General features: G+C 57.6%; 1 protein-coding gene across 3 annotated transcripts in view; it reads left to right on the top strand.

The window, feature by feature from the left end:
• Positions 1–1784: 1784 nt before the first annotated feature.
• The window catches only part of DSCAML1 (DS cell adhesion molecule like 1), a 97003-nt gene continuing 76931 nt past the window's right edge, over positions 1785–21856 (top strand). The window contains exons 1-3 of one of the 3 annotated variants that reach the window (XM_072027716.1): positions 1785–2204; positions 12242–12559; positions 15217–15363. In XM_072027716.1, coding sequence (XP_071883817.1) covers positions 2087–2204; positions 12242–12559; positions 15217–15363 — 583 coding nt within the window. In that variant the 5' untranslated portion in view covers positions 1785–2086. Of the gene's footprint in view, positions 2205–5070; positions 5254–12241; positions 12560–15216; positions 15364–21856 lie in introns of those variants that run through there. The other 2 variants (XM_072027715.1, XM_027444162.3) reach the window with 2 other exon arrangements.

Below are 21856 nucleotides of genomic sequence, written 5' to 3'. Positions count from 1 at the left end.
CACCTGGTTCGGTTGGGCTCCCATCGAGGTCAGACGCTGGCAGCAAAATAGGATTAGCCAGGGGGAGGTTATTAGACAAAATCCGTGCAATTTGTATAATCTGAGGTGCTTATTTAACACGGTAAGGAGATTATTTCGAAATGTAATTTTGATTTGACACTGACCCACTAATAAAGACCCGTGGCAGCCTCGCTCAGGAGGGGAGCCGCTCCCGTTTTATGGCACGGATGGGGCACAAGCCAAGGGCTGGCCCTGCCCACCCCCTGCTCTGGGGGCACCCTGTGGCTGCGCCCCCCCAAAAGAAGGAGCCAAGGGCACAGAAGCCAGGAGGGCAGATGGCATGGGAGATGGACCCCATCCTCAGCAGGGGTCCTCGTGTCCTTCAGGGCTCCCCGTTTTCCCCCATCTGTGGCCATGGGGGGGCTCGGGGACACGCGTGCCCTTCAGGGTGCGTGTCCCCTGGCACCAGCCCCCCAGAAAGCCCCATACGCCCAGCCCCTGCAGCTGGGGGGCCAGATTAATGGGATAGAAAAGCCGTGTCTGGCTTCCTGCGCGGGGGGATCTCCGTCTCGGCACCAGATGGCATTAATAGCATTATTCTGCACGGCTCAGCGCCGCGCGTGCACGCACACTTGCACAGCCCTTTGCACACCCGGCTGGGGGCTGTGCCAGCGGACACGGAGAGGGGTCCCCGGGGAGCTGCTGGGAACCAGGACCAGCAGAAGGGAAGGTGACATCCCCATCCCGGGGCAGGTGTCCTGCTAGCAGCCCCTGCCCATGGGGTGGGCACACGGACGTGCACAGCCCCCAGGTCGGGGTGTCCACTCCCTCGCATGCACCTCTGAGGTCCTTCGCTTTGGGCATTGGTGCCAGGAGCGAGAGGAGTGGTGAGGTCACAGGGGAAGGCCACCACGTCCCTGCTCAGCTGCTTTTCTCCCATTGCTGCCCCAGCAAAAGGCTCCTGCTCTCCCCCGGGCTGGGGCAGGGGAGCCACAGCCCCCGTCACGGGGTGCCCACGGGACCGGCCCCAGCCCTGGGGCTCAGCTGGGAGCTGCTGGCCTTGGCAAGGAGGCATTCAGCTTCTGCCCTGAACCAGGCAATCTTGGAGGATTTCTCTCACACTCCCTTGAGCCATTAATCTTCTCAGAGGAAATCTTTTCTGTGACACAAAGGGGATCGGGTAATAATACCGTGGGCAGCCGGAGTGCCCTTTTCCTCAGGGAAGGCGCCCAGGTGAGAAGGGCTGCCCCTGGGCACCGACTGTTCCCCAGCCTCTGGACGGACAGGTACGAGGGAAAGGGGCTCCGACCAGCTCCTTTTGTGCTCCATCCACCGTAAATTCGAGGAGGAGAGGCACAAGGACAGGACGAGGAGCAGCAGCCGGAGATGCTGGCTGCTCATCTCGCCCTGCCAGGAGCCTGCCAGCACGGCTCTGCCATCTCCGCCATGCCAGGGACGCGTTTGGCCTGGGAGGAAACGTGCAGCAAAATGTCTCCTCGTTAGTTAAAACAGGAGAGCAGCAAATGGTGACTAATGGAGCCAAAGAGGAGCACTTGACGACGTGGGGAGCTGGGGCCGGGCTGGCGGGGAGCCAGCCACATGCCTCCTTCTCCCTTTGTTCGGCTCTCGGAAAAGGCAGCGCATCCATCAATAGCAACGGAGCTGCCAAAGCAGCGGCGCTCCGCGGTCTTAAATTATCCTCCCAAGTGAAGTAAATAACATTTCGGCCCCCGTTTCCCTGGTGCACACGCCCCGGAGCAGCGGTTACGAGGAGGCACCGGGGGCGCCCTGTGCGCTCCGGGCACCCCGGGGTGGGCGCACGGGGAGCGGGGCTGGAGAGCCCGGGAGCATCCCCGCGGGTCCGGGCCCTCCAGCTCCGTGCTCGGCTCGGCCGGGACGAGCCTCTCCGCTCTGCGACGCTAGGGGGAGGCAGAAGCCAAGGGAGCTGCGGGCAGGAGCCGGGCCGGGCGCGGGGCCGAGCTCCGGGGGCCGGGAGTCGCGGCGCGGCGGTGCCCGGTGCCTGCTGCTGCGCCCCTGCCCCTGGAGGGGTCCCTGGGATGGGGCTGAAGATGGGGGCTGCAGCTGGATGTGGGCGATTTGGGGGGGCTGGGAGCACCCTCCTTGGGGCCGCTTTCCCCACCGCTCCTCTGTGTGCCAGCAGCTTTTTGTTCCCGGGGGAAGAAACGTCCCAAGGAACGCAGCCGGTGAGCTAAGAGGGTGCTGAGCTCAGGGCACCTTGCAATCCCCGGGGCTCTGGGGCGCAGGGGATTTGGGAGATGAGTGTAAATGTGATCCAGACCCAGAGTGAAAAAGTTAGAGCCAGAAAAAGCTGCTTGGGCTAGAGCTGCTGTGGCAGCATCGCTCCGTGTGCTGGGGCAGAGGCAGGAGTGTGTGGGAGAGCCCCTGCTGTGCTCCGGGCTGAGCAGGGACAGTCCCTTCTCCTGAAGGGAGAAAATCCACCAGGGACCTGGACGTGTGCTGCTGTAATTTCCCGTGGGTTTTGTGGAGTTTGGGCCAGGGAAGGATTTTTATGGTGTGAGCATCACCTTTAGCTGTGCAGCTGCGCGTCCTGCTGGCTGTGGCAGGCTGCTCACTCTGTTAGCAGCTGAGGGGAGACACATGTGTCCCGGTGTGTTGGTGCAGGTCGGAGCAGCCCAAACAATTCCTGCAGTGAATTTTATCTCTTCCTGATCCCAGCTGCACAAAGCCCATGATACTCCCAGCCAGCTTGCTAGCAGGATAGCAGCTCTCCGGGCTGAGCACTCATGCAAAGGAGATGCACAAAAGCTTCCTGTGAGCACTGATACGTGGGAGCTGTGGGAAGTCCAACGTCCCTAAACGGTGGCTGCTGTGCATGGAGCTGGAGTCCCAGGTGTGGGCTCGCAGGAGCCAGCTCCAGGAGGGCCTGGCTGCCTGCCCTGCTGCCAGACCCGCGGGGCTGGTGCAGAGCGCGTCTGGCGCAGGAGGCTGACAAATGGCCTCGGCTGTGCAATCGATGGAGGAGCACAAGGGCAGGAATGAACAGCACGGGCAGCTCGAGGGCTCGCTGTGGCTCCCCGAGTGTGACCCAGGGCTGGTGGTCTGCCCCGCTGGGCTCTCCTCATCTCCTCCCGAGCTCCCTCTGGTCCTGCAGGCAGGTGCTGCCCTCCCTGGGAGGAAGGGGCTGTGGGCAGGGTGAGGTCAGTGCTCTTGGTGGGAGCTAGGAGTGATGGAAACCCCCTGGGGGGTGCTGAACAGCCAGGGGAGCTGATAACAAAGCACTGAGTGCATTCATTCCCCCTGCATGTGTGCCTCAGAAGAAGATCTGTGTGGTCCCATGGGTGCTGCACCAGCGAGCATCCTGCCAGCCCTGCACCCCTGCTTCGTTTGGTGCTCAGCACCTGGCCACGGTGTGCAGGCAGCAGGAGGCTCTGGCAGTTTTTGTAGCTGGAAGATTCCCATCAGCAGGCTCGGCTGTGCTGCCATCCCGCAGCAGCTGCTGGGGAGGGAAGGGGCAGATGCTTGGCATGTGGCTGGCACTCCCCAGAGCCTGGGACTTGCTCGTGGCCTTGGGAACGGGCCTGAATACCAATTTCCTTGCGAGGTGTCAGCTAACATCTGCGCACGGATGGAGCTGGCTGTTGACACCTCGCTTCCTGGAGGGGTGCGTGGGCGCAGGGTGGGCAGCACCCAGTGCTTCGTCACGTCTGGGGACGCTGGTGGCACGGCCCCAGCTGGGGATGAGCTGGCAGGGGGGGTGCACGTGCACGGGTGGGAGGGCTGCGCGCGGGGACACCCACGCACGGTGACAGAGATGCTGAGGCAGCCCAGAACGGCTGTGTAGGGGGTGGTGATGGAGCTCACAGCACCCAGGAAGGTGAAGCACTGCCTCGGGGGGGAGGAGGAGGAGGAGGAAGAGCTGTGGCATCAGGCCAGCCCTGCACGGTGTTCTCTGCCACCTCTGCTGTTGACTTCTTGGCACTGAGGTCTGGGTGGGCTTTATCCTGCCCATCAATAAAACAAGGATGGGGAGAGTCTGGCTTTGGGGAGGGGAAGGGGGTGGTGGGGTGGGTGTGTGGGAGTCTCTGCCCTCCTGGCTCCTGTGTCCCTCCTGTGCAAAATGGCAGTGCAAGGGGCACCTTCATGGCATGGTGAGGCCCTTCCAAATGACTCCCAGGAAGGAAGGACTCCAGTGAACTGGTGCAGGTTGGAAATGGCCAAGGAGTCACTTCTTTTCCTAGCTGTTTTTGCTGAGAGATGATGTTACGTTTTCAACTAAATTTAAACTTTTTTAGAAAGTGTTTTTTCTCTCGTTCTTCTATTTGAAATCAGAATGCTTCGGTCTTTCTTTCTATTTTCCAACAAATTATGGTTGAAAAGGTTGCTTTGGAAAGCAAAGCAAAACCACTATAATCAGTTCAAGAAAAAGCATTCTGAGCTCTAATGGTTCAGACAAATTGGTTTTGGTGTGACCAAGACTTGAGGAGTGAGATCCTAGGCTCGAATTAAGCCTTAGATAAACATACCCTAAAGTAAAGCATCGACTGGTGTTTGTTACCCACTGGGTGGAGCGATGCTTGTGCCAGGAGGTCTGCTGGGCCCTGCAGGAGCAGCAAGGCAGGGCTGGTGTCACCTCATTTCTGTCCTGGGGCTGCGAAGAAGTTTCCAGGAGGCCCCGGCTGGAGTGGTGCTGCACAGCTCGGCTGTCCTGGGCACGGCACGGCACACACAGCCTGCAGGAGCAGCTCTGGGGCTGGGGCACAGCTCCCAGGAGGGAGCAGCCTCCTTGGCACGGGTGAGGTCCGTGTTTGCAGAGGATGGCGAGCGTACCTGGCGCGCTCCAGGTTCGGCTTCCCGGAGTGTGCCCGGCCCCAGCCGCCTCCTCTCGACCCCCGTGCGCGCCCCCGGCAGCCGGGGGGGGCTGAGGAAGGCTGCGAGCGGACACCCCCCGTGCACGAGGGCCCGGGGGCGAGCGGCGGGGCGCGGGGCGCGGGGGCGGGCAGTGCGCGCAGCCCGGCCCACCCGCCCGACGCCACTCGTCGGGAGAGGGGGGGGGGAGGAGGAGGAGGAGGAGGAGGAGAGGAGGAGGAGGAGGAGGAGGAGCGGCTGCGAGCTCGGCTCTGGGCATCTCAACCTGGCTGGCAGCGCGGCGGCAGGGAGCGCGGCACGCCGGGGGCACCGCACCGTCCGCAATTGCGCCGCACCCCGGGGCCATAGGTGCTCTTTATGGCATGTGGCTGGTAACTTTTTTCCTGCTCTACTCTTTGCCGAAAGGTACGTGGCGCCCGGCAGCGGGGACGCGGCGGGCTCCCCCCGGTGCCCTGCACCCCCCCGGTGCCCAGCACCCCCTCCGTGCGCCCCAACGGGGCTCCGGGGCCACGGGCGCGGCGCCCCCCGCGGAGCGCTCCGGGGGTCCCGGCGGGGGGCTCGGGGTGCCGCCCGCCCCCCGGGGGTCCCAGGGGCTCTGGGAGCCGAGCCCGAGCCCCCAGCGGTGCCGGAGCCCCCCGGGGGGCGGGCTGCCCGCTGCCCCGACGGGACCTGCCGGGGCTGGCGGCGGTACTTTGGAGAGCTTTGTTCTGGTGTCCCCGCTTTTCCGGGACTACTTAGAGCGATATCCTAATCCCATAAGACAGGCTAAACCCAGCGATGCTTTAAAAACCCCATCCTTTCCTCCAGGAGGGCTGTGTGAAGTGCAGCCCGGTGGTTTGGTATAAATCAGATCGGGTGGGAAAAAAAAATAAAATCATGAAACAAGTGTGACGAGGAGATGCACACTTAAAGATTAGGGATTAAATTAAAGTTGGAGATTGAGCGAACGCTACCCGAATCTATGGAGGTAATACTCTAAACCAAGTCTCTGCTATGGATGCAATTAAAAAAGAAAGCCAAGGAGCTGCACGTAACACGCATAGTTAAATCACAGGGCGTTTGTTACAACAATCAATCGATGTTACATAAAGGAATTGCCCGTTTCCAATTCCGTGGGAATTTTTAATTATGTCCCTATAATAAATTACCTCTTTGTGCATCACCCGATCCGCAGACGTAGCGATGAAAGTGCCCACCTTTTGGAAAATTGTGTGCTCAGAGGATGTAAGATGACATTTGCCCTAATTATCTTTTTTGACATTTGAGAACAGCAAAGGGGGAATTTTAGGCAATGAGGAAAGAGAAATAAAAGGGAACCGAGCTGGCTCCTTAGATGAGACTTCTCTTGCTGTCTATTGAATTACACATCTATCTTAATGCTAATCCAATGAAAAATATTTACCAAGGTTTAATAGGGCATCCTGTCCAGTGGCATGGTGATGATCAATTATTCCATCAATTATTAATTATGGAATAGCTGCTTTATTAGAGCTGGACTAAAACTGCATTTGGGAGCTTTAACCAAAATCGCTTTTGTTTAGGATCTGCTGAGCTGAACGTGCCAGCGTCTGCTTTGCTTACATTTGCATTTTTACTGTGCTAAAAGGAAAAAAAAAAAACAACCAGCATCAAAACCGGAAACAAATAGCCATCGAGGACACCACAGTTCCCCTACCTCCACCCCCGGTAGTCAAAATAATAACGAGCTGCACCAGGTTTATTGCTTTTGCATGTTTTGAGCCCCAGCTTCTTTGGAAAAAGGCTCTCTTCCCACAGAGCTATCTCTTCTGAGAAGAGCAAATTAAAAGCCTCCATTAGCACAAGTCCTTGTGGCCTCATTTTCTCTTTTTTTTTTTTTTTTTTGAGAAATAAAATGTATCTTCAGTATCGAGCCGTCTTGGTGATGGAAAGTGTTAAAGTGAAATGGTTCCAAAGAGAGGACAGCAATACAATGGAAGTTTCATTATAATAATAGGATAAAAAAAATGAATTGCTTAATGCACGATAAACCTTTCAGATACTTAATATTTCTGGGCATCGAAGCACAACCTTTTAATATGTTCCTGCTGTAGAACAAGAGCTCGAGTAGAAACTAAAAGCAAATAAACATTTGATCCAGGGGACCACTGAAGTTTAGAAATCTCTGAATGAGCTCTATCTGCTTATTTCTCCCTTGCTCATAAAAGATAAAAAAAAAAAAATAGGTGCTTGGCAAGCAAACGAGCAGGGAGTTGAGCAGAAAGAAGGTCTGGTGGCGTGAGTGTGAGCAGCCGCACCGAGGAGGAGGGGATGCGAGTGGCGAGCAGTGTGATGAAGAGCACAGTGGTCAAAACTGAGAGGCTTTGAGCTGGGAAAGCATCTCCCTGCATGTTCTTGCTGGGTCTCTCTGCCTGCTGATTTATATTGGCATGATATTTACATTATGTTCCTGTATTGGGTGCAGTGAACTATGCAGCTTGCATTTTTTAATCTCTCCCCATCTCGGCCCCCCAGCGTGGCACAGCGCTCGTTTCTCTGAAATGAAACATGGAAACCTCATTAAATGCACGGAGGAGAAGGCTGCAGCACTGAGCTCCTCGCCATGCCCGGCGTGCGTTTAGCCCGCGGATAGCCAACATTTCCCAGCACAAGGAGCCACGATGGCAACTTGCCCGGAGCCCTTACCTGCACCCGGCGTAGGTTTAGGGCTGCTCCCGCTTTTGGATGAGAAAACCGAAATAGGCAACCCTATATTTCTTGGTGCGTTTGCTCTCCGGAGGAATAGAGACTGCCTCGCTCGGGTTGCGAGTGCCAGGGATGTGCTACCGAGCAGCCCTTGCCGGAGACGGAGGCTGGCTGGGAGCTGCAGGCTTAGGGCTGGGCAGCCACGGCGCGGGGCGCGTTGTGCTGCAGCGCCCGCGGTCCTGCCCATATGGTCCGAGGTGGAGGGACGAGGAGCGCGCTGTCCTCGTTTGGAGCAGCTGACGAAGCGAGAGCAAGAATAAAAGTGGAAGCGTGTCTCTGTGGCAGGAATCCTTCTGACATGGCAGCATGTGAGTTTTGAGCTGTGCCGTGGATGATATGAAGTCATCTCACACCCAAATAAGCAGACTGCTAATGAGTGCGACTTCCTAGGAGGGCATGAGGGAGGAAGGTGTTTGGATGTCGCAGCAGCTACAAAGCGTGCTGTAATGGGAAGCGTTTGCAGTGGCTGGTTCGGGTCCAGAATGTTTCTTGTCTTTGAAATCTAAATTATAGCCAGCTACGTGTTTTTGTGGTATAATTCCCTGAGTTACCCTTCCCCTGCTCGGGGATTCTTTAGGAATAAACCTGAAGGCATACGATCTGCATATTGCCATCATCACCTGCTAGCAGAGCTGTACCAAATATTTTGGAAATCCATTTCCTGACTTTTGCTAGCAGCAGCTGCCTCTTGGAAAGGCTGTTGGGTTTCGTTTCCGTGGGAGAGAAGGGAGCAAGCACAACTTAAAGGGGAAGGGATGAGGCGTGCGAGCTCCCTTTCACCGCTTGGTTTTACTGACCCGTTCCCCACATCTCTCCCTGTCCTGTTGCCCACGGGGCAAAAATCCTTGTCTGTGCTTTTTAGGGCGAGCATGCAAGCTGTGGTTTGCTGGAGCCCTGGGCTGGTGGCTCTGGAGGAGCACGTCCTGCCCGGTGTGCCTGCCCGGCCTCCTGCTGGCACCGAGCTGGCACCCACCTGGGCCACGTCCCTGCTGTCCCCTTGGGACCTGGACTCTGTATTCAGCATGGATGAGGCTGCTGCCTGCGGTCCCTGGTTGTTCCCCACCTCCTGGAGGAGCTGAGGGAAGCTGAAGGGAGCTGGTGCAGAGCTGGGGATGCGTCCGGCCCCGCGGGGATGGGGTGGTGGCACCGGTGCTTGCGGGCAGCTGAAGCAGGAGGTGACCCCAGCACCACGTTCCTGGGGCCAAGCAAATCAGTGGGGAGTGCTGCTTTTCCACGCAAGGGTTACAGCCTCTGCCTGGGTGCTGCTGTAATAGCTGGAGGTGGTTCAGGCCTTCATTTCCATGCAGATGCATTAAGGAGCAGGCGGCAGCACTCCCAGCCCTTCCCTGCGGAGGACCGGAGGCTCTCCTCGCTCCGTCTCCCCCCACACAGGAGGTGGCTGCGAGCTCCAAGGCTGTCCCCGGGTGGGATTTGCTCGGGGGCTGGAGTGCCAGGGCTGGGCAAGGTGCTTGGGTCACTGCCCATGGGGTGCTGGGCTCCTGCTGAGCCCCCCAGGCTGTGCTGGGCATTTTGGGGGCACCGCTCCCACCCCCGGCAGGGGTCCATGGGGAGGCTGCATGGCTGGGGTCCTGGCTTCATCCCTTGGGGCTGGAAAGGTGCTGGCATGGGGTGACCCCCGTGTGGGAGAGCTGTGCTGCTGCTGGGGGTGTGCCTGGGCTCTGCGGGGTGTTGGAGAGCTTGAAGGGCACCGGCCGTGTGCCCGTCCCCTCGCCCCGCTGCTCCTCTCCCTGGCCCTTCCGTGGTGCCCCAAGGTGTCACTTCTTGCTCCATCAGATCCAAGGTCACTCCCTTCGTTAGCAGAAAGGTTATCAAAGCCCCCTGAAGGTGAGGGCTTGGTGGCAGCTCGTTCCAGGGAAGGCCAAAGGCTGCCCCAGCACTACAGGTGTGCAGGCAGCGCAGGATGGAATTGCTGCCCAATTTCCTCCAGCTGGGAGGAAAGGCTACGATTTGCCACCTACCTCCAATTCCCACCCTGCTGTGTGTGCCAGGCTTCAGTTCACCTTCCCCTTGAGCTTGGCAGGTGTCAACCACCCTTAATGAGGATAATAAACGAGTGGCAGGGTGGTGATTAGCCTGCAGTTCTTCACAGCCTCTCGGGTCTGGGGACAGCTGAGGGGTCCTGAATGCTAACACAGGTGTGCATCGAGGGCAGGAGAAGCCTCCTACTCCAGGAGAAACATCTCTAATTGCACTCATGTGCAGCCCGTTGTTGTCTGAGGAGTCCTAAATCCACTTAGTGACAAAAGGAGCTGTGAGGTTTGGGGGTGAGGAAGGGTTGTGTGGCTGGGCTTTTATCTGGGGTGGCATTTCTGTGCTGCCTCTCAGGCAGGGCTCACACCTACATCTCAGCTGCCTCTTCTGAGGTACGTGACTTGCTGACAAACCCCGGGGTCAATTTATGGCCGCTCTGCCTTAGCCACTCGTTAGAGTAAATGAGTGCCTCCGGAGCAGCGCACGGCTCTGCAGAGCGCCGAGCCGCCGTGCGTCTGCGGGTTCTGGAGTTTGGCAAGTCCAGCCATCGAGACTGGTAAATATTCCTGAGGGATGATAGCAAAATGACTTGCTTCTCCCAGCTCAGAAAGAGATATTAATATTTCAATACCTCTAGGTTGCAATTTAGTACAATTTAAGAAGATTGCGCTTTGATAACTTCAAATACCTGCCGTTCAGAGCAAGGCAGGCAGTGTCCGGCCGCGTGGTGGGCTTTGTGCAGCTCTGCCTCCCCAGCAGCCTGGGCTGGGGTGTTGGGTGCCGGGTGCCTGCAGCTCCCCCAGCAGAAACCAGCGCATGTGGAGCCCTTCCTCTGTCGCCGCCTCTGCTCGGGCTCGTGTGAATTAATGCCCTCGATATTTAGGTTAGGGTCAGCACATCTGACCAGATGTGAGCAGTGATTTCTGGTTTAAAAATATTGCGGGGCTATTTCTAAATATTTAATCTCTCGGTGATTTGGAGACAGTTTTATGAAACATGGAATTAGGATGGTGCTCAATGCTAAATGGTAAAGGAGATTATCTGGATTTAACTCTCTGCGTCTGTCACATAACTATTGCCAATCCCATAACTTCCATTTTCTATTAAAAATCCCTTTCCCCCTTTGACCTGAAAAAGCTTCATGGCTAAGCTGAATTTCTGTTTAGGAGGTACTTTTCCACTCTTTTCCCCCTCCTACCACCAAGCCCCCCCAGGGGGGCTGGAAAGAGGAGATTTCCCCGTCGGGGGGTGGCTGCTCTCCCATCGCTGCTCCAAGAGGGACCCCAGGACCCAGCTGGAGGTGTGGGGTGCAGGATGGGTGATGGTTGGTGCTGAGTACCCGGAGAGCAAGATGAGGAGGCTCTCACAATGGTTTAATGGTGCTGAAAGGCACGCGGACATCCTGCTGGTGGCACGACGGGGGCTCTGTGCAGGAAGGGCCAAGGGGCTGTGGTGCCCATAACCTGGTGGAGAATGGTCCTGAGCACGCAGGGGACACAACAAGAGAGGGGTGTGCTCTCAGATCCCGCCTGAGGAAAAGAAAACTCTTTTCCATGGATGCGGGCTTGGTGCTGTGGCCAACGGCACCTCCAGAGTCTCTCCTTGTCCGGCAGCTGCGCTGCCCCGGAGGTGCTGCCTGGAGGATGTTCATACAAGGAGATGCTTCCCTTCTCCCCCCTGCTCCTGTTCCCTCCTCCCCAAGTTGAGGAATCGAGGTCAGGGAGGGTCCCCGGTGGCTCGTTGGGAGCCAGCAGCGTGGTGTTATTTGCGTGTTGGCTCTGCGGCACCACGAGCGGTGCTCTCAGCCAGAGCTATTAATACACCCGCCGAGGGCCGCTTTCTATATCCGTGTCCTGCCGCCCACGCGGAAAAGTGTGGCTAAAAAAAGAAAAAAAACGAGCAAAGTGACTGGGGGCTGCCTCATCCGTATTTATAGGAGGCTTCGCTGGCTGTGCTCGTGGTCCTGGACTGGGAAGGGGAGGCAGGAGGAGCTGGGCGCAGAGGTCTCCTCCCCGCTTCCCTGCAGCCAGACGAGTGCCCTGGGAAGCTTCTGGGGGGCCGTGAGCTCCCCTCGGATGGCAGGGCAGAAAGTTCGGGCTGGGGTTGTGCTCCCTGCTCTGACCCCAGGAGAGGACAGCAAGGCCGAAGGCAGTTTTCCTGCTCCTCTCTTGGAGCGGTGGGCTGGCAGCAAATCTTCCTGCCCTGCTTGGGAGAGGTTCAGCTGGGGCTCACCAACATCCTGGTGGCTTCCCTGCAGAGCTGCCTGCAGGATGCAGGTGCCCCTGGGTGTCCCCAGCCCTGTGGGTGCTGAGGCACGATGTGGAAGTGTGCTCAGGGCCAGCGGTGCGTGCACAGCCCCAGATGGGGCTGCACATCTAGGGGCACCCATGCGTGGAGGTTCCTCACGCTGTGCCTTCTCCCCACCGAGTTGGGGGATCCTGGAACCCCCCCATGCGTGCACAGCCCCTAGCCGCCCTGCTTAGGCACTCGTGGTCCATGATCCGTGCTGCCAGCAAGAGCGCTGGCCTGTGAAGGTGGCCTTTATGCTTCCAGCTCGTGCACCGATGTCGCTGCGCTGCCTCCTCCTGCTCTGCCGTGCGTCGGGGCTGGGCTCGGGGCAGCTGCCCCGGTGGGGAGAGTTATCTGTAATAACCCACGGCCTCTGCTTCCCCCGCAGCTCTCGCTGAAGATGTTGGAACCAGCCTCTACTTTGTGAACGACTCCCTCCAGCAGGTCACCTTCTCCAGCACAGTGGGGGTGGTGATCCCCTGCCCGGCCGCGGGGTCACCCAGCGCCGTCCTTCGGTGGTACCTGGCCACAGGCGACGACATCTACGATGTGCCCCACATCCGGCACGTCCATGCCAATGGGACTTTGCAGCTCTACCCCTTCTCGCCATCAGCCTTCAACAGCTTCATCCACGACAACGACTACTTCTGCACCGCGGAGAACTCGGCTGGCAAAATCAGGAGCCCAAACATCCGTGTTAAAGCAGGTAGGGGCTGGGGGGGTTGGGGGGGTTGATGAGGTGCTAGTTTATCTCCTGGGGGATTGCTGAGCCAGGGCTGTGCTTGCTGCTGCAAAGGGAGTGATCGGTGCTGTGCGGATGGGAGCAGAAGGGGCTCTGTGTGGGACAGCCCTGAGATGTGTGTGCCAAGCGGCATCCTGCCCACCTAAAGGCAAATTCTGCCTCTGTCGGCTGTGGAGCAAAGAGCAGGGCCACGGTGAAGGGTTTGGGTGCCCCCAGCAAGCACCTGGGGCCGTGGTGCTGCTGCATCCTTGCTGCAGGAGAGGTCACCCCCCGTGAATCAGCTCTGGCACACTGCAGCCACACACGGGGTGTGCACGAGGGGAGGACCCGGGCCACATCTGCTTGGAGCCCAGAGCCCCCCCTGCCCCCCTCAGACCTGCCTGCTCCCACTGCAGCATCCAGCCCGAGCATGCCAAGGCCTATTAAGCAAAGAAAAAAGGAGGAATATGGCAAAGAGCTGCTTCCAGAAGCTATTATAGTAAATTATTGACCAGGCTGAGGAGGGCTAATAGCCCAGGAATGGCTTCATTATGTAACCTATTAAAAGTGGGGCTAGCAGAGGGAACATGACAGAAGTGACTACAGGGTTTTTTATTTTAATACCTTGTACTGCCGAGTAAATTGGTATTAACCCCCCTCCCCGGGGTGAATTATTTACCAACATTACCAGGTTACCTATAAACCACCGCGGAGTGGAGGAGGGACAGCAAACGGGGAGGGTGCAACAAATGGGGACGTGCAGCAGGGAGCTGCTGCCCAAATCGTGCCGGGGCTTTGTGGGGGTCCCTCGATCCCTGGGGACCATGGGGGGGGGTGTCTCATGGGGCTGGCAGCATGGGGTGAAGCATGGTGTGGGGTGAGCACGGCCTGGCTGCAGCTTGTGCTTCTGAGGATTTGCTAAAAGTGGGGAGTTTTGGCAAACTTGCCTGGCAGGGAGTGAAAGGGAGGGTGTGGTTGTGCAGGGCTCACACGAGAGGATGCTCTGGGGGTGCTGCAGGGGACACATTTTGCCCCTGCTCCTCGCCTGCCCCCCTGCGCTCAGCCTCCGCTGCCCTTCCACATGCTGAGGGCTTTTTGGGATCACAGCAGGGTGGTGGCAGGGCTGAGCCCTGCCTTAATGCCCCCCTGTGAGCAGGCCTTCAGCCTGCAGCCTGGCCGTCTGTGCCCCATTAGCAGGTGCAATTAGCAGGCGCAATTAGTAGGCACTTCCCAGCGGGGCCACGTGCGGGGCGCTGGGGCCACCAGGACGGCTCCTGGCTGCGGTGGTTCCTGGTGCTTTGGCTTTATCCTGGTTGGAAATGGCTGCGAAACGTCCCCCTGCTTCTGCATCCACCCAGGCTCGTGTCCCTGTTGCTCTCCCCTGCTTTGTGATGGCCGTGCAAGTAAAGCCAATTAAAGCTGTATAAAGAAAGCAAATAAACCCCAATTAAAAACACGGGGAATTGGAGAAGTCTGAAAGCTTTGGGAAACCTGGTAGTGAGTGCGTGGAGTAAATCTCTCTAGCCAGTGGGAAGCTTTCAGTGTGCCAGTGGGGGCTTTAATTCACCCTTTGGGAGCAGGAGGCTCGGCAGCAGCAGGGGAAACTGGAGCTGGCTCCGCACGGAGCTGGGGCTGGGGCTGCTGGGGGCAGCCGAGGGGCTGGGCGCACGGGGCAGCAGCCGGGCTGGATGGTCCTCGTGCTCCCTGCTGGCCTTTAAAGCCCGTGAATAAGCCTCGGCTCCATGTGATTAAGGAGGCTTTTGCTACCTAAGCTGCTTCGGTGCTGGTGTCCCTTTGTGGGGGCTTCTCCCCTGCAGCCCCAGCTTACTGCCGGGGCACCCAGTGCATAGCAGGGGAGCTGGGGGGTGGCACACGTGGGGCATCCCCTGCAGCTGGCCATTGATTCCTTTATGGCTGTCACCTGGCGTGTGGCACCAGCAGGAGGAGTCACCCAGCACCCCAGGGAGATGGGGGTGGAAATGCCAGCACCCCTCACTGCCTGCCTGGTGGAGTAGGGTGCATCGCCAAGGGGTGCTTTCCACTTGGGATAAATGTCTTATTTTTGTGACCTTTGGAGATTTTTTTTTTCTGAAGAGATTTGTCTGCTGCTTTTGTTCTGGCCGTGGGGTGTCATTAAATGAAGGAAATGGCTGTCCCCTACAGGGCACAGTTACTGTCCCCAGGTGGAGGCACCTGCACTCCTGCATTTGCATCCCTGGAGTTCCTGGTGCCTGTTTTTTCTGGGCTCGGTGATGGTTCCTGGGCACAGCGGTGTCTCGTTTGTGCTGATAAGGCTGGGGCAGACCCAGCTGCCCTAATGAGAGCTGCAGGAGGGCTTGGCACCAGGGAGCACCCTGCTACTGGGGCGCGCATCACCCTGAGGGACGGGGCAGCTCCGGGGGCAGCTCGCGGGCACCCTGTGACAAGGACAAGGCTCAGAGCACCCCTCGGGGATGGGGAGGTGAGCAGCAGAGTTACCTCGTGCTGCCTCTGCCCCTGCTTCTGTGTGGGCCAAGTGTTGTGGATGGAAGCAGTTTATGGCTGGGTGGGTTTGTTTGTTTGGGAGATGTGGGATTAAAGCGAAAGGAAGCGTGCTCGCTTCCAGCACCACCACGCCACCAACCATCTGCTCTTCTCCGCAGTTTTCAGGGAGCCGTACACCGTCCGGGTGGAGGACCAAAGGTCGATGCGTGGAAACGTGGCTGTTTTCAAGTGCCTCATCCCCTCTTCAGTGCAGGAATACGTTAGTGTTGTGTCCTGGGAGAAAGACACCGTTTCTATCATCCCAGGTAAGAGAGGCGCTGCTGGGAGAACGCCCGGTGCTCTCGGAGAATCGGACCTGCTCTGCCGTGCCGGGCTGAGCATCGTGGAGAATGTTTTTGTGGTTTGTCGTCTGTGCTGCCAAAGCCAAGGTTTTGTCAATGGATATGTTGTGGCTTCGGACTGGAGAAGCCTGGTGGTGCTGCCTTTGGGGTCCCTGGTGCTGCGGCTGTGCTCTGAGCATCGCCGTGCTTGCAGGTGCCTGGTGTAAGTGTGGCAGCGTGTGTCCTGTCCTGGTGTCCCCCCCATGGCTGTGTGGCACCTGGGGCTGGGGCATCAGCTCCTGCCCGTGCTGTCCCTGTGCTGACCCACAGCCATCAGTGGCACACAAGTCAATATCCCAGCCTTCCTTGTGTGTTTTCACACCAGCTTCAGCCATGGGAAGAGGCACTCTGCTAAAGGCAGCGTGTGCCTCTGTGTTGGCACGGGAAGCACCTTGGCCACCCAGGCTGGATGTGTCCCACCCAGCACCAATGCTGCTGTTGTGGTTTTGGGTTGGGGCCATGGTGGGGACAGCAGCACCTGTGTCTTTGCAGGGAGCTGCCACCCTTGGGTAGTTCCCTGAGATTTTTGGCAGGCACTGCACACCCTGAGTCCTGGTGAGAGCAGAGAGCCCCTAAAAGCAGAGTCTGGGCCCAGCAGATCCCCTGGGTTGGACACGAGCTGGTGCCTTGGTGTGGCCAAGCAGGAGGGGAAAGGAGCAGGGCACATGGGTGTGCTGTGCCTCTGCTGGTACGCTGGGGCCTGCCGGGCTTGTCACAGGCTGGGGAGCAGCACGGGGCCACGGGCAGGTGCTGAGCACTGCGTGGAGCCAGCAGTGTCCCCATGTACCGGGGTGACCTCTTGGCTCCCTCCCTGGCTGTATTGATGGCAGCGCTGGCTGCCCTGCGCAGCGTGTGTAAGCTATAGCAAAGCAATCGATGCTGCTTGCCCCAGGGGATCCAGAAAGAATTAAAGGATTTTGCCCAGAGTGAGTGCTCAGTGCTTGATATTTGCTCATAGGTCAGTAAGTCCCGATGCTCCTCTGGGGCTGGGCATTGCCACGCTGGCCACGCAGCGGGGACGCGCCCAGGGGCTGGCACTGGGGGGCACCGGGAGGGTGGCAGCTGGGGGGACAGCCTGGTGCCAGCCGCTGACCATGCAGGGGAGGGGATTTGCTTTAATCCGCCTTGCAGGGATGTTTCCTAAGGAGCTTAAGGAGCAAAGTGCTTCACCTGGAGGGGGACGAGCTTCCTGGGGGCTGCGGTGGCTCTCGCTGGTGGCGTCCCTCAGGGTGCAGCTGACCTGCTGGCTCAGCGCTGCCCTCTCCTCCTGCTGCGGGGCTCTGTGGGGTCTGTGCAGCACCAGCTGTGAGGTGACACCCGGAGTGGTGCTGAGCTGACAGCCGGGGCAGCAAGGACACCTCTCTGACACCCACTGTGCCCGTCCTGGTGCTGGCACTGAGCCTGTGCCGGGCGGCAGAGCTGGGGCGCTGAGCCAGCTCCCTCGCCGTGGTCAGGAGCTGGGTTTATGGTGCCCCTCCTCCCCAGCACTGACCCACTTCTGACAGTCTCGGGATGAAATATTGCATGAGACTCCTCGCCTCCGGAGCACGGTCTTCCCCAGGCAGGGGTTGGGAAGGATGCTCGTGTGTTGACGGGCAGCTGCTCCGTGCCTGCAACAGCCTTTGGCCCGGGAAGGGAGATTCTGGTTTAGCAAACAGCCTTCCTGAACACAAACCTTTCTGGCATTTCAGGGTGTTTTGTGGTATCACAGAAATGCCCGCTTCGTTTTACTAGGTGAGAAACCCCTGGGTGGTCTCTGAGGCCCATTTACAAGCCTTTTTGGGGGGGGGTTGCCCTGAGGCTGGCCGCTGTGCAGAAGAGGCACGGGAGGCGCTGGCAGGGTGCAGGCTCGGCCACATCCTCAGCACGGCCCCGGGGAACAGCTGCTTTTGCCCTAACATGGGGTGTGAGGTGGGGTTTCAGTGCCCTACTGGCTCTGGCAGGGCTTGCTCGGAGGTTCCTGGCACTGCCCTGCTGCTTTGGGCGCTCCTGAGGGTGCTGAAAGCCCCAGGGACTCCAACGGCCACCCCAAGGAACTTGCGCTGTGTGGTGGAGCTGGGTGGGCCGTTTGCATGCCAGGTGCTTGTAGCTTCTGGTGGGTTCTTATCTGCTTTTGTAACAAAACAAGTAGTGCTTGGCCAGGGCTGCTCAGCCCTTGTCTCCTCCAGCACCTCTCGGGAGGACGAGTGGTGGTTCCAGGGGCTGGAGCGCGCAGACACCTTGCAGCACGTCATCTGCTCGAACCACCGCCTGGGCTGAGTGCTGGTAATAGCTCTGCAGGCTCTGCTGTGCTGCAGCTCTGCTTTCAGGAGCAGAAGGCACAAAACTCGGGGCTTTGCTTGGCACCGTGTCCCTGTCCCCAAGCAGCTGGCAGGCGCGGGTGGTGCGGACCCCGCAGCCGAGACCCCTCGTTGCGGACCGAGCCCCGGGTGAGCCTGGTGCCGTGCTGGCATCGTGCTCCGGGGATGGATCCACATCCTAAGAGCTCTGCCCTGAATTTTCTTCTCACCTTGCAGCCCCTGGTGCTGCAGTGCATTCCTGGCACGTGGGAGCAGTGTGGTGTCTGCGCTCCGTCTGAAGAGCAGCGCGCTCGTCACCCGGGCACCCGTGCGCTTGCATGATCTTAACCAGACTTGTTCCCAAGTTCGCGTTTGCGGTGGATTTTTTAATATGATGATTTAATTAGAGTGGAACAATTTTAACATTCTAAAGCAATAATTACCCTAAAGACAGAACATATAAATCGTGTTACAGTGCAGAGTCAACACAAGCAAACATGTTTTGCTGTTGGATTACAAATATAGTATCTGCCTGAAGCTTATTTTTTTTTCTTGCTATCGCTAGAGCTAAAACTGGCTTTGCTGTTACCAAAAACATGCTCTCCTCCTGACCTCCGGTGAGCCTTTGATTCTGTCCTACTTCTTGGTGTGTAAGGCAAGGGGGGGGCTCCTGCTGCTCCTGGCGAGGAGTGCTGAGCACTGCCAGCCCCCTCGTGCCAGAGGTGCGCTAACACCACGCGTGGTACCGATGGCACTGCGTAGTGCTCCCCCAGTCATCCTCCGGAAACAAAAGGTCTGTGGAGGTACTGCAGCTCTTTCAGAAGTGAAGCCAAGCTCTACTTCAAACTGGGTTTCTTTTCCCCTAATATCAGTGCATGCCAGCCGGTGCTTTTTGTGAAACTTTCCTCTAGTCTCTGCAGAGGACTCTGCTCCTTCCTGCTAACCCTTGGTGCGTCAGGGCGTGCATGGTCCTAGCAGGCTCAGTAATGAATCCTCCATCCAGTGCGCTCTGTGGCAGAAAACTTTCATTGCAATGACTATTTTCACCCTAGGTGCTTGCTTTCTGTAGTGTCCTGATTCCTCTCCCTGACCGAAACAACATTTTATAGCCCAGAAATGGGGGAAAAAACCCTGTGAAAGGGAGGGCGCGCTTCCTGTGGCACTGCAGGTGCAACCCCGTCTCGCCACGTGTTTCAGGAGCTTTGTGATGGGTTTCCTGTGTTTTATGGGGGTACTGGGCTGAAAGCTTCCCTCTCCCCATGGGTGATGGGTGGGGGAATTTTCGGGGTCTGCCTGGGGCTGGTGTGGGCTGTGAGCTGCTCCCTGAGCGCTGCTCTTGGCGCAGCAGTGCTCTGCTTTCAGAGGGTGCCTGTGCCTGGCTTCCCTTCATTTAAGTTCCTGACAAGTCTTTTATTTTTTATTTTTTTTTTTCCAGGAGCACCTACTGGGTCTATTTTAGGAGAGATCTTAAAACAATTGCAGAAAAATGCCTCGTGTCTGTATCGCACTGCTGCAGTGGGGGGTTTTGGTGGGGACTCGCGTTATTTGGTTAACTTGGCAACACTGAAACTTACCCTGAAATCAAAGATAAATTCTTTATAGAAGGTTATCCTGCACGTAAATCATCATTAGTGCAGCTCATTTTTGTTTAATGCCTACCTAACTGTGCCGTAGTCTAAAAATGTGTGTTTAGTGAAGTCAAGGGTTGCAGAGAAATTACAGGGTTTTCAAAAACCCATTTGCTTTGCTGGTGCTCACATCCAAATCAATCTTGCCTCTCGTTCTCAGCCTGGTAGCACACGTGCAGCACCACTCACAGGATTCTGGCATTTAACGTGGGCTAGTGCTTATTCAGAATAAAGCAGCAGCGCTTACAGATTTGGGGGCTGTGTACGAGATTGCACTTCACGCCGAGGCTGTGATTTCAAACTCTGTTGCTATTGATGAATCTTGATGTCTACTTGGGGGAGAGGGGTGGGAGGAGGCCGGGGAGGATGCCGCTGAGCAGCATGCTGCCCGCGTCCCTCTCCTGCTCTGTGGGGAGGCAGGGGGGAGCTGCTGCCACGAGCCTCTGCAGGAACTCAGCGTGGCGTACGGCTTTTTTTAAAGCCACATCTCCAGGCTGGGTGATGCCAAGTCCAGGAGCACGTGCGTGGTTTGGTTTGTTGAAAATGTGTCGCGTTTTTGAGCGAGGGTGCCACAGGGTCACCGTGCTCATTGTGGTGACACAGAAATGGGGATTCCTGGCACTGAGTTGTCCTCTCTCCAGGTAGTGCAGGAATTTAGCTGGATTTTGTCAGCTGTGGGCTCTGCAGGGCTGGGCACGTGGTGGTAATGCTAACATGGACCCGACACAGGTGGGCACCACCAGGGTGTGCATCCAGCGGGGGCTCACAAAGGTGGTGATGAGGGTAGGAAATGTGTGGTGCTACAAAGAGCGCATCTCTGAGGAACTGCCAGCAATGAGCTCCCTGCTATCCCCGACGTGTGCTCACTGGAGCTGTAGCTGGCTTTTTGGAAACTTCATTTGTAACCCAGGGAGCACCCGTGTGCAGTTACACCCAACCCATCCCCCAGTGGGGTCGGAGATGAATTTACACCCTGGTTTGCCTTTACTGGCATAAACGTGTTGTCTGCCCGGGCTGTGCTGAAGAAGGCTGCTGGGCACAGATGATGGCTGGGGGGTGCTGGGCTCTGGCCTGGATACGTCCTCAGAGCCATGGATGAAAGCTGATGGCATTTTTCTCCGTCTTGCCTGGGAATTGGTGGCCTGGGGCTCAAGGCAGCACAGGAACAGCGATTATTGGAGGCAGTGACCGTTACTGCACCCATGAACCCATTGCTGAGCTGCTCTTGGATGCTTTGGAGTCATGTACTTGACACGTTGTGCTGGAAACATATCTCAGTGCAACCCCTCTCAGGGTACAGACTGCTTTGGGGTGCTGCTTTTCTTAATAGCTGCTGCTTGAGGGCTGTGGGTACTTGGACGTGCTGCGTTAGTTTTTGGAGAGCCACAAAGCCCTCTCTGAAAGCTGAAACACGAAGCTTGCCAGAAGGATGGAACTGGGAAAAAAAAATCACAGTTTTGTGAAGTTTTAATTGTTTTTGTGAATGTTCTTGTCTGAATGACGGCCTGTTAGGAATTCAGAAAGTATCTGTTGAGGCTGGTCTGTTGGTGGTGGCTCAGATACGAGCTCAGTTTAAGGAGACCTGGCCGTGCTGCCTGCGGCAGTGTCTGACTGGAGTTGTTGAGCTCATCCCAGCGGCTGTTTGGTGATGGGGAGAAGTGTGACAGAATTCTCATGGTTAAATACAGCCAGCTACCCCAAAGGTGGATGTTCTTCTCTGCTGTACCTGGCAACATCTGCCACCCATTCTCTGAAATACTAGAAACACAAACTCCACTTGAATCTGTCTCGAAGCACAATGAGTGCAGAGGTGCAACGTGAGGCTACGGGCAATTAAAACAATTAAAACCCCGCTGTATTTATGGGGGCAGTGGTCTGGAGCTGGGACGGGGGCTGTTGGTGCTGCCTCGCCAGCAGACGTGTGCTGCGTGCTGGGGGCACAGCAGCTGATCCAGGAGGCCAGCCCGGACCTGGATAATTGAGCATTGTCCTTCCATCAATGGCCTTGTGCTGGGGACATCCATCCCGTGTCACTGGAGAAAAGCTGGAAGCTGGGACCGAGCAAACACGGCGAGGTGCCAGCAGCCCTTGTCTGTGCATTGGTATTTGTTAGGGGCAGGGGAGGAGATGTTGAGGACAGGTACCGGCTGTCAGCACTTTGATTCGGTGTTGCTGAGTGCAGGATAAGCCCAGCTGGCTCACAGCGAGCAGCTCCCAGTGGTCCAGGACATGGCCACTCTGTGGCTTTGCCATCGCTCGTGGCACAGCCCTGAGCCTGCAGCAGGCAGGGGCAGTGCTCATGGACAGCACTGAGACCTGAGCTAAGACCACTGGGCAAAGGCCCGGCGAGGAGCTGGCCTTTTAGCTGCAGTTCCCAGCTTCTCCCTGCACCATGGAGCATCCTGATGTGATTCAGAGGAGCAGTGTCCGGCCCTGCTCTGGCTGGGGGTGCTGCGGGACCTTTTCTCCTGTCGGTCCCGAGATCTCCGGAGGTGTCCTGGCGTCCCCCCG

This window comes from Anas platyrhynchos, chromosome 25 (assembly GCF_047663525.1).
Source record: "Anas platyrhynchos isolate ZD024472 breed Pekin duck chromosome 25, IASCAAS_PekinDuck_T2T, whole genome shotgun sequence".
NCBI lineage: Eukaryota > Metazoa > Chordata > Aves > Anseriformes > Anatidae > Anas > Anas platyrhynchos.
Note: the sequence above shows the minus strand (reverse complement) of the source record. Positions and strands in the feature narration are given on the sequence as shown.